Source organism: Oncorhynchus mykiss, chromosome 18 (genome assembly GCF_013265735.2).
Source record: "Oncorhynchus mykiss isolate Arlee chromosome 18, USDA_OmykA_1.1, whole genome shotgun sequence".
Lineage (NCBI taxonomy): Eukaryota > Metazoa > Chordata > Actinopteri > Salmoniformes > Salmonidae > Oncorhynchus > Oncorhynchus mykiss.
The window spans coordinates 27,796,317-27,808,173 of NC_048582.1; the positions used below are offsets into that span (position 1 = coordinate 27,796,317).

The following is an 11,857-nucleotide window of genomic DNA, read 5'->3' on the forward strand; positions in this document are numbered from 1 at the left end:
TGTCTACTTTGAAGGATCTCTAATATAAAATATTATTTGATTTGTTTAACGTTTGGTTAATACATGATTCCATGTGTGTTAAATCATTGTTTTGATGTCTTCACTATTACTCCACAATGGAGTGGACAGCTCTTTTCACCCCCAAAAATGCAAATTACATAACATTCTCAGTCCCATTTGAAACGTCATGACCTAACCGACATGGAAATATGGTATACAAGCATGTCTCGTGAACTGTAATAAGAAGGGTTGAGATTCATACACTGGCTGGGGGAAAAAAGCTGATTCCCTACTCGACACTGCAACCCCAAAGCACAACACGAGTCATCCTGAGGAAACCTTGTGGAGCTATATCACACAAAAGAGATATTGTGAGAACTATAGAACTTAATGTATTCTAATACAATACAAAGAAATCGGAGCTTTTCAATAACTATTTGAACATGCTTTGTTTGCTTTATTGTCAATGTGTCCACCACAGATGATGTCTAATGTTACATGGAGGAAAGTTGAACAGAAACAAACTAGTAACAGTCTAGAAATAACTCCTTGACCCCCAGCAGAATTGTGTGCTCGATTTTATACACCTGTCAGCAACAAGTGTGGCTGAAATAGTCAAATACACTCATTTGAATGGGTGCCCACATATACTTTTGGCCACGTAGTGTGTTTAGTAAACATGTGCAATATGGTATGTGTACCGTATATTATGTGTTAGAGTAGATATACCCATACAGCACTCCACATGTTATCGATAAGTCATAAGATTTGAAAAATTGACAGGTTCATCAGAGTCTAAAGGGAACTGTTGCATAGAAAAATCATCACCAGGAAGACATTGCCTGGTCCCAGATCTGTTTGTGCTGTCTTATCAACGCAACAGAAACAGATCTGGGACCAGGCTTATTCCCTCAGAGAGAACAAAGTAACGTATGCTCACTGAAAGCTGCTACTGCCAGGATCAGCGTCACAAAGATGGAAACCCAGGAGACCCACAACGCTTTCTTGCGGTATCTTTGAGCTTCGTGGGGCTTCAGCCTCATGCTGCTCTCCAGTAAGCCTGTCAAAAGCAACACAGTAATAAGCAGGGGTGAGATTCCAGAACGCTTTTAGCACTCATATCCTAATTTGTCGATTGCATAAAATAGACTTATGATTATCTACGTGCCATGAAGATTCCTGGTTTCTGAAACAAAAGAAAAATGAAGCAATGCACAAATTTGAAGGATCCTTGTATTGTAGTCTACTGAAAGCCCAGGTGTGAGGACTGGCACTGGTGTGATAGTAGTGTATGGTTACACAGTCAACTACAGTCTCACAATAGTGATAATGAGGTCCTGTGGGCCATCATTTTTTTTTTAAATTCTAGACATTAAATCAAGTTGGTCACTAGCCGATCATTAGGTCTAACAACAAGAAACTATTACCGTTTAAGAACCAATTGGAAGCAAACAGAAGAAAAAAACCTACCTGAATGCAAAACTTTTTCAGTTTGGAGTAAACGGTTTCTGTTGCGAAATGTTTTGCAACAGAATTGACATAATAAATACATACAGTCACCTAAAATGTGTTTTGAACAAGGTTAATTGCATATAGGAACTAGAGGGTGTCGACATTTTCATTTTGGAGTCCGCATGTAGGCTATATACTCTGATGGTCATTGAGACCTCTCAGATGCATTTCTTAGATGTGTAGGATCAGTGATGGAGTTAGTGCCCTGATATTATCAAGCAGCTTGTCTGTCAGTGTAAAACTAAATAAATGTGTTATGGCTGCCTTACTATACCCCCTTCAAGTAAAGTCGTATCCAGAATTGTTTCAGGTATCCAGTCTGCTAAGAGACAATGTATAATGGAAATTCGAAACATGCTGGGAGTAGCCTATAAGCGTTCTGAGTAACACAAATGCATTGCATTGACAGTTTAATTTGTGGAGATATTTCTGCTAAAGTAGCCTAGTCTAAGTGTAAATAGTATGCGTATTCTATTTTTGTTTGATTTGTCATAGATATCGGCCTACCTTGCCCCTCCACGCTATCGCTAATTTTCATCTCCTGGTCCATCTTGAATTTAGGGTGGCTGTTGATTTTGGGTGACAGTTGATGTTTCGGGTCGCACTGTCCGTTTACAGTCGACTGATCGACAATAATTGGATCCGGGATGGTGTTCACCCGGTCTGAGGCTGTTGAGTCCGTCATTGTTCTAAATTGCGGTTCCAATTAGGCAACTCCAAAAACGGTTCCAATTAGCACAGGATGCCGTGCGGTGAAACACCACTTCCCATTCATTTCAACGGAAGGAAAGCTAAGAGTACCTGGTACCTTTAGGCGGTGAAAAATATAAACTTTTCCCAACGTTATGCAAATCACCAGCGGCGACCGCTGGGCGATGACCAATCATAGGGAGCAGTTCCCATGACGAATTTGACGCTATGCGTCCCAAGGCTGGAGACTTTCTTCAGTGAAGATGGCTGACAAAAATACTAGAATGGATTCAAATGAAAGTGATTCAAACGTCATAACGAATCATGCAAAAAATATGTACAGTTGACAGGAATATGTTAGTTAATGTAGAGACAAACGATTATGCATATTTTAAAGTTAATAAAGTTAATAAAGTTAATTTTCGAAAATCGCGATTTAGCAAGCTAGCTAACATTAGCTGGCTAGCTTTATGGGTGTTGTGACGTGAGTATGAAATTGTAATTCTGGTTGTTTAATGTTTTAGGGACTCCTGAAACAACCAGCAAACCAGGCTGTCGTCTCGTGAAACAGTGAATGTAAAGAATCTAGCTAGATAAAGCATTTACTGCAAATTGAATGTACAAAGGTTTAAGCTTGCCTTGTTGATATTTTCCATGCAATGCATATATATAGATGAAATAAAGTAACTAGCTATGTTCTTGCTTATTGTGCAGTGGAGGATAAAAATACCTGTATGCTTCTGGATCGGCTATCTAGCCCTTCTATGGACACAAACGTTTGGTATACATATTAGTTCAGAACCTAGCTATGAACCTCATATCATAGCCAGTTGTATCAACTTCAAAACAGTCTGAATGACATTAATGAAGCCTATGGATTGAGTAGAATATAATATAACTTGTATAGGATGCAACTCGTATATACAGCTAGCTTGTATATTCACTGATCATGTAACCTACCTTGGCAAATAAAGGTGCAGTTCATGTATGAATGTCTGAGATGATTTTTCAGTCATATCCAATACCAGGAGTATCAAATTCCAGTCTTTGAATGATGCTGTGTCTGCATGTATGTATTACAATTATACACTTCAACAGTGTTTACCAATCTTCTCACTGGTTACACATTGTAACGAATAGACTAGAAACAGGATTTAACTAGTTAAAGGCTGATTTGTAATTCATATATACAGAAATATATTTTTTTTTAAACAGTTCACTACACTTCCTAAGCATCATGTAAATACTCTACAACCAGTTCATCTCTATCTAATGCCCTTCATCTGCATTGATCTGATAAACACAGGATAGGTGTGGCATTTCAACCAGGAGAGAATGTGAAACGCTTTATTGAAAGAAGTTAATTATCCAAGTGTTATAAATACATGCATTACAAATATTATAATTGTAATATTATAAATACAAGTTCAATCTGTACTTCAATGCACATCTGTTGTGCATTATAAAAACAGGAAGAAAGAGGCAGTGAGAGAGGTGTAAAAGACAGGGAAAGAGGTAAGAACATAGGAGCAGGGAAGGCAGCATATGATTAATGATTAGTGCTACCCAAATATTCTCTCAGTTCATAACAATTACCTAAGTGTCTAGGCGGCACGAAAGTTGAGGTGGCGATGATGGGACGGGGTTGGCATCCTCTCAAATAAAAACATATCTGCAGGAGAGAGACAGCATGTTTAAGTTTTTGTTTTATTCTAACATTATCATAAATCAAGAGGTGAAATGCAAAACTGACCTTGGATCATTAACTCTGGGTCTACTGCATCTCTTATCTGTATTTCAATGTAAAGCATCTCTTTAATAATACTTCCTGTTGACCTGACCAAGTGACCTCTTACCTCTGATCATGCTGTGCCATCTATGTAGCCAGTTCAAATGTGGGAGGGTTTCACCGACACAGCTGATATAACCTAGAGGATTTAGGGAGAAGAGGAAAGAGGGATGAAGTGAAGGAGATAGACTTATTGAGAAAATAAGGTAATTAAAGAGACAGTGTTCAACAGGAATCTGTGTGTGGCTGCAGATACTTTCTGCCAAAAAACAAACAATATAGCGTAGTTATAGAAATAATGAAGTGTCTTACTATTCGCCATGGTTGGCCCTCTTGCCTATTCTTTGAAAGTGGAAGGAGCCACAGTTATACACCTGAGCCTGTTTACTGCACAACACAATCCATCAATCAGATTGATACATGAGTGTAGGTATGGGTTATAGGGTGTCTAATTGCTCTACATTTTTTCAATATGGGTGATTTTAAAATAGCCTGTTTTGTTTTTGTACAGACATCACACCCTTGCCTAAACAGCACCCTCACCTTAGAAGTAGAACTCAAAGGGAGAGAAACTGGAAATTGGATAACTGCAATTGACATAGCTAAGTAAATGGAAGACTACTCTTATTGCAATGTGAATGGCTCTTAAAAGATTGTGCATAGTGTAGTCTATTGTGTTGCCAGGGAACAGCACAATCTTCGAAGAAGTAGGAGGTGAAGATTTCCCGCACACGGATTGCCTCTCTTGCTGTGTTGTTGTACCCCATCCTTGAAACATCCTGCAGAGCAGCAGACTTCTCCTCTGGCACACGGCAGCTGCATATCCCCTCCTGGTCCTCATGTCCATCCTCATGAAGTTATGCAGGACACAGGTAGCCTTCACACACCTGAATTCCTCAGTCCCAGATGGCCCTGGTCACCCAATCGTGCAGTGCCCTACACGTTAACTGTAGGCAATAGCTTTGAATGAATCTCCAGTTACAAGGTATCTGTAGGAATATGGAAGACAATTAATAATAATGTAATTATTAGAGTTTTACATCACCAGATCATTGTAGATTACTAAAGTATAATATCCCTGATAACAAATCATGATAACATTGGATCGATAGAGGCATGGCCACACATATGTGCATGTGACAATAACAGGATCATATCAAGGATAGGGTCACAAAATAATACATAAATACCACTTGAAGCTTGATGATGAGTTGATCATTTGAATCAGCTGTGCAGTGCTAAGACAAAAACAAAAATGTACACCCCTTTGAGCCCCCAGGACCAGGACTGAGAACCACTGCTCTTCATTGGGACCTCTTCATATATAGACATGCTTTCATATCTCTCTTTATGAGGACAGAAAACCTCACAAGAAACAGACTTCATTATAGTCAAATTACACCACACTGAATATTATGTTACTATTATCTCCATCCTCACTTCTAGGGACAGGAACTACACAAAAGTGCCTGCCTTATCCTGAATAGCCTACTCTCTCACTGACAGTTGGGGCTAACGTTAATGTTCTGTCATCCTCCACCATGGCTGTTAACTAGCTAACGTAAACTCACTCACTTTTGTACATCGCCTTGGTCCGTACAATTTACCTTATTTTAGCGCCCCAAAAACGTAATACTTCCAGATCAACTGTAATGTCAATACCATTGTAAAGCACAATTTCTCCCCTTTCCAACATAATCAATTACATGACCCCCACGCTGCCCGTTTCTGCATAATTCAAGAAGACAATGAGCCCCGTCAGGTCTTTTAAAAAATGGCGGGTGGGGAAGTCAAACTAATGCGTGATAGTGAGAAGGAGAGATGTTGTGTGGGAAAATTGCTTTTTTCCCCTCGATCTGTCCAACTTATCACCTTGCCTCTAAAATGTAAATAAAACACTATAAAGAGTTTATATAATGCGTCATTGCATACCTATTTGAAGGTTTGTGTCGAATTTGAATCAGGTTTTTAGGGCAGCCGCTAAAGTGACCTTAGAAGTAAACAGCCACATTGAGAATGATGATCGCATGCAATGATGACGCAAAAAATGACTAGGTATTTCTTGTTTTTAAAGGATGAGAGAAGTGCTACACCTGGTGGAGAGAGATTGCAAGAAATAAATAGTTGCTTTATGCGTGCTGTACGTTACGGCATGACACGTCATAATGTAACTGAGGGTCAGTTTTTTCAACTTTTCTCCAATACTATAGAGCCATCACCATGTCGATCAACGCTTGAATAGAAACCTAGTTCACACCCCCAATTTTGAAGTCAACACAGTCGCTACAGTCCCATTAGTTCTTTGTAGCCTCGTTTGAATGTTGAGGTTGCGCACATTTGTACGGAATGGGGTTGAGTTTACGTTAGCTACCTACAAATGCATTTGGGGTTTGTTTTTAGTGATAAATATATCAAGATTGCTAGCTAATATGAAGTTAGGTAGATGGTGATATACTGATATTTCATTCACTTAGCTAGCTAACATTATCTATACAGTATGTGAAGTTGGTTAGATAGCTAGCCAACTAGCTAGCCCATTTGAGTTAACCTGCACTGTTGCTAATAGATTGTTTGTTTTACACTTTCGAAATGTATTTACTTACTTAGGTTCTCCCAGCCATGTGGACATTTGGAAACAGGGCAGCAAAGTGTGTTTGTCACCAGAGTGTTTTAGAGGATATTACTATTGAACTATGTACCCATTTAATAACCAGACCTTCATACAAACTTGCTATGCTGAATTCTTGATATACAGCCGAACATGCTGCTATATGCCGCCAGCACGCCCACAAGCGACGGCGCATGTACACTAGATAGCGGTAAATTGCCGCGTGTCGCTTAGGCCACCCATTGTGACTCGCTTGTGGGCGTTCTGGCAGCATACGGCAGCATATAGCAAGCAGCATGTTCGATCGTACGTCATTAATTCAGCATAGCAAGTTTGTATGAAGGTCTGGCCATTAAATGGGTTTACAAATAAGATACTCAACATGACCTATGACCCTGCATCTTCTTTCCCCTTGCTCTAAGGATATGCTGTATCACCCCTTTAGAGGAGGTGTAAAAGCATCATTATTAAACATTGTTTTTTGGACACAGTGTTCAATACTGAAAGGTTTTACTATATGTTGGTATATGTACTGTATTGTCAGTGTCTACGAACAGAAGGTATAACTGTTATAACTTCTGTAGTTCATCTCTCTTTTGCAGGTTTGTCCACAATTAACAAAATATTCACAAATGGTTTTAAGTCATGTTGGCTTATAGTTGAATGAAAACAAACGCACACAAAATAAAATTACTGACATTAGATTTACACTGAAATTGGGGAATAAAGGCTCACAATGAAATTACAAGTGATAGCTTTATAAATGAATGACTTATTTATTGATTAAAGAGAAAGTGAACATGAATAGGCAAAGCAGTGCACACATATAAAGATTAAAGCTGAAATAAAAAAAAGGTTGTATTGAATCGAAATAGCATTTGTGAGACTTACATATCATGTGTAATACGTATCATGTGTGGTGGTATCCATGAGTTCATCTGACTCTGGGTAAGTAGAAAAAAGGGCTTGATTGCCAAAATATCGCACTATCCCTTTAATGTGAGATAGTTAGGCCTACTGTATGCTGCAAGGCTAGACTTGGCAGTCACACTTTATTTGCATAGATTGAAAATCATTTGAAATGTTTGACACTCTGCAGCAAGCAATACCATTCACCTGAATCCCACTTTGTTATTATACATATGAAAAATACTGCCTGGGTCCAAGATAAAACATATAGTATACTCATTCCCACAGACATTATTTTTTACCCCGCACTAACCTCTGGAAGAGCAATGCTTCTTTGTTGGTTATCAGATCTTTCTTGTAGCCTGCCCTGAAGTGGTTGATCCGCGTGTCACAGCTCAGCAGCTGCTTGGGCTTTGTAGCAGGACAGGTTTCCCCTGTGCAGGGATCTGTGTAATTGCCCAGCGGCTGCTGGTTGGTCGGCCGGCACAAGTTACACATGGTGGCCTCAGACAGTAATCCAGAACGGAATAGGCTCTTGTAAAGAACCCGGTCTGTCCGTTCCTCACGTAAGCGTCGTAAAACATGAACTGCCTCACTTGAATGGACCACTGTCACCTCCACCTGTACAGACCCCTCCACAGTAATGAAAAAATGGTAGAGTAGGTCCCGTTCCGGTGGTCTAGCACCTGCCCTGCAATGCCCACCCCCAACTGTGGGGAGTGCAGTTCGGCCAGTAGGACGTCCCCACCATGGCTCTTGGGTCGCCCCTGGAACTCGTTCACAATGACAAGAGCCTCTGCTGGTCCCCCGCTTCAGAAGCACCGCTTGCGGTCCAGGAGAATAGGGCCCATTGAGTGGATGCTACAGACGTCCAAGATGCAGTTGAGCTTCCACTGTGGGGGAGAGTAGCGGTCACTAAAGGTGAAAGGCTGGTAGGCTAATGTGGATAGTGATGGATGAAAGATAGTGTTGGAAGCAAGGTTGAACTTGTTCTTGGGGAAGGTCACCTTTCCTCCTCACCTCCAGAACGTTGATGTTGCGGAACAGGAAGAAGAGGCCTGACAGGGCCAGCAGGAGGAAGATGCAGACATATTTGGACAGGCAGTTCAACATGGCCCCTGTCTCCCGTCCCCCTGACATTGACACATAGAAGCTGGTAACTGTACATCTGCTCTGTGTTTGCATTGTGTCGCTATCAGATGAAAACATCTTATCTTAAACTTTTAAGGAAATTGAAAAAACTGCCATAATTGGTAGCACTTTATAATAACACCTGGTAGTAAAGCATTGATATTGCATTAATAAATAGTTCAAGTATTAATCATTATTCCTAAATGTTTAAATGTTAGTAAGCTATTCATAAACAATTGTGGAAGTCCTACACAGGGACACTCGAAGACAATCTTAAATTAGAAATTCTTTATTATCAGTGCGCTGGAGAGGTTCCAACCAACTCAATGCACCAAGTACACATGTCGATCAGGAGCTCTACCCGGGGCAGTCCTGTTAGTTATCTTATATACAGACAAGTTATATTTGCATGATTTAGCTTATTCATCATTCATAATTAATTCATCATTAACGTTTACTTCCTTCATGTGACCGACCAATACTGGGTCATGCATTTGACAGACTAATACCTCCCAAGGCTGCTTCTCTCTAAGCTGAGACCTTGAAACTGAGATATCTCTTTCTCAAAATAAGGTTCTGGAAGTACCATACTGCCAAATTGCAGATACTGATAGTTAGGATTCGTTCAATGAGTCACTCATGATCACAGAAATTGGCTATTAGAAAAGCACATTAATAGAACAGAGAAATTGATTATTAGAAAAGCACAAACATAAACATTTCCACCAAGCAGCATTTTCATAAACACTGTAACAACATATTTTGTCATGTTTAATATAATACAATTATGACTAAGGTGTCTGTTAATTGTATTTTTATACTTTCTAAATGATTTATTATTTAAATTACAAACCAGTTGTAAATGAGTTATTGGTTCATGAGATCACTTAGAAAACATACACATAATGAATTGGATATTTACTAATGGTTATTAAGTGTGATTAGAACTATTATCATCAACATTTACTAATACTGCAATTGATGAATAGACATGGAAAACCAATCATTATTATTTAACTGTCTTTTTCGTCAGTATGCTAGACTAGCTAATGCCAGAAGTATTTCAATCTTCTTGATTTTGCCATATCGGATAATGGGATCATGATAACAGGCACATCTTCCATCCCTGGATTGGGTACGTTTTCTAGCCATATCCGCATTCATCACCGTGGTACAAACATTATGGCTGAGGATCGTTTTGACTTGAAGGGGAAGATGTATTTACTGCTGAACCTCAAGTCGAAACATATCGGCTAATAGAAACCCTAATACCACGGCCTCAGTCTTTCTATCTCTCTCTGAAGCTGGTTTGCGCTCTTTAAGTCAGGTTGTTGTGGCTGGTCTCTAGTTGGTCTCTCTCTTTAGTCAGGTTGTTGTGGCTGGTCTCTAGTTGGTCTCTCTCTTTAGTCAGGTTGTTGTACTCATCACAGCAGGCACATCGAACTATGATCCTAGCCGGTAGGAGAACAAACAGCAGCCCCAGAGGGTCTCTTCCACCAAACGAAAATTGCTATTATAACATCAATCTGACAGACATTTTCTTCTCTTGCAACCTCATCTTTATTTGTGTCTTTATTTGTGTCAAGCTCTGAGAATCTTTAAAAATGTTCTTCTGGTAAGAGATTTGATGTGTGTGTTTGTATTGTTGCCTGAATGATGAGCACCAGCTCTAACCTTCTTGCTGGGCTTCAAGGTTCTCGCTTTGACAGAGACTACATGACAAAAAGTACGTGGACACCTGCTTTTCGAACATCTCATTCCAAAATCATGAGCATTAATATGGAGTAGGTCCCTCCATTGCTGCGACAACAGCCACCACTCTTCTGGGAAGGCTTTCCACTAGATATTGGAACATTGCTGAGGGACTTGCTTTCATTCAGCCACAAGAGCATCAGGGAGGTCAGGCACTGATGTTGGGCTATTAGGCCTGGCTCGCAGTCGGAGTTCCAATTCATCCCAAAGGTGTTTGATGGGTTTAAGGTCAGGGCTCTGTGCAGGCCAGCCAAGCTCTTCCACACCTATCTCAACAAACCATTTCTGTATGGACCTCGCTTTGTGCACGGGGGCCTTGTCTTGCTGAAACAGGAAAGGGCCTTCACCAAACTGTTGCCACAAAGTTGGAAGCACAGAATCGTCTACAATGCCATTGTATGCTGTAGCATTAAGATTTCCCTTCACTGCATGAAAACCACCCCAGATCATTATTCTTCTTCCACCAAAATTTCCAGTTAGCACTATGCATTTGGACAGGTAGCATTCTCCAGGCATCAGCCAAACCCAGATGTGTCCGTTTCCACTGCTCCAGAGTCCAATGGCGGCGAGCTTTACACCACTCCAGCCAACACTTGGCATTGCTCATGGTGATCTTAGGCTTGTGTGCAGCTGCTCGGCCATGTATATCGATGTCATTAATGTGCTGATGTTTCTTCTGAGAACAGACAATTTTTATGCCCTACATGCTTCAGCACTCAGCGGTACCGTTCTGTGAGCCATTGTTGCTCCTAGACGTTTCCACTTCACAATAACAGCCCTTACAGTTGACCAGGGCAGCTCTAGCAGACATTTGAACTGACTTGTTGGAAAGGTGGCATCTTATGACGGTGCCACGTTGAAATTCACTGAGCTCTTCAGTAAGGCCATTCTACTGCCAATGTGTGTCTATGGAGATTGCATGGCTGTGTGTTTGATTTATATACCTGTCATCAACGGGTGTGACTGAAATAGCCAAATCCACTAATTTGAAGGGGTGTCCATTCTTTTGTATATATAGTATATTGTCCACATACTTTTGGTCACCTGTACTGCTCTGGTCTGTGTGTGATTTATTGTGAACTATTTTTACATTTTCAACTACAATGAACAGGAAATCAACACACTCTGATCACCTTGTGACTCCTGCCAACCTTAGCTTCCCACAGTGTATTGTAGTTTTAAAACATGCAATTGAATAATTGAAGTCAATATGTATTAATAGGACACAGTGAAGTGACCAATATAGAATGACTAAGGTTTTGACAGTTCGGCTTGCACATGTGACCAGCCAACAATGGCCATAAAGGGGTCTTTTTTCTATCTATGCGGTCTGTATATGGCAATGACATCTGTGTGAAGATTATTCTGAGATGTGTGTGTCACCATAGCAGTGCAATGATGGTATGTTTTCTAGCCATGCTTCAAACTAAAGGGAAGCCAGTGGAAAAAATTGACATTCTCAGAAA

General features: G+C 40.2%; 1 protein-coding gene across 2 annotated transcripts in view; it reads right to left on the bottom strand.

Annotated features, from left to right (window-relative positions):
* Positions 1-2,662, bottom strand: part of LOC110495948 (transmembrane protein 163) — a 44,621-nt gene extending 41,959 nt beyond the window's left edge. The window contains exons 1-2 of one of the 2 annotated variants that reach the window (XM_021571493.2): positions 2,020-2,662; positions 941-1,060 (exon numbers count right to left, since the gene is read on the bottom strand). In XM_021571493.2, the coding sequence (XP_021427168.2) occupies positions 941-1,060; positions 2,020-2,197 (298 nt within the window). In that variant the 5' untranslated portion in view covers positions 2,198-2,662. The remainder of the gene's footprint in view (positions 1-940; positions 1,061-2,019) is intronic. The other variant, XM_021571495.2, reaches the window with a different exon arrangement.
* Positions 2,663-11,857: the final 9,195 nt, after the last annotated feature.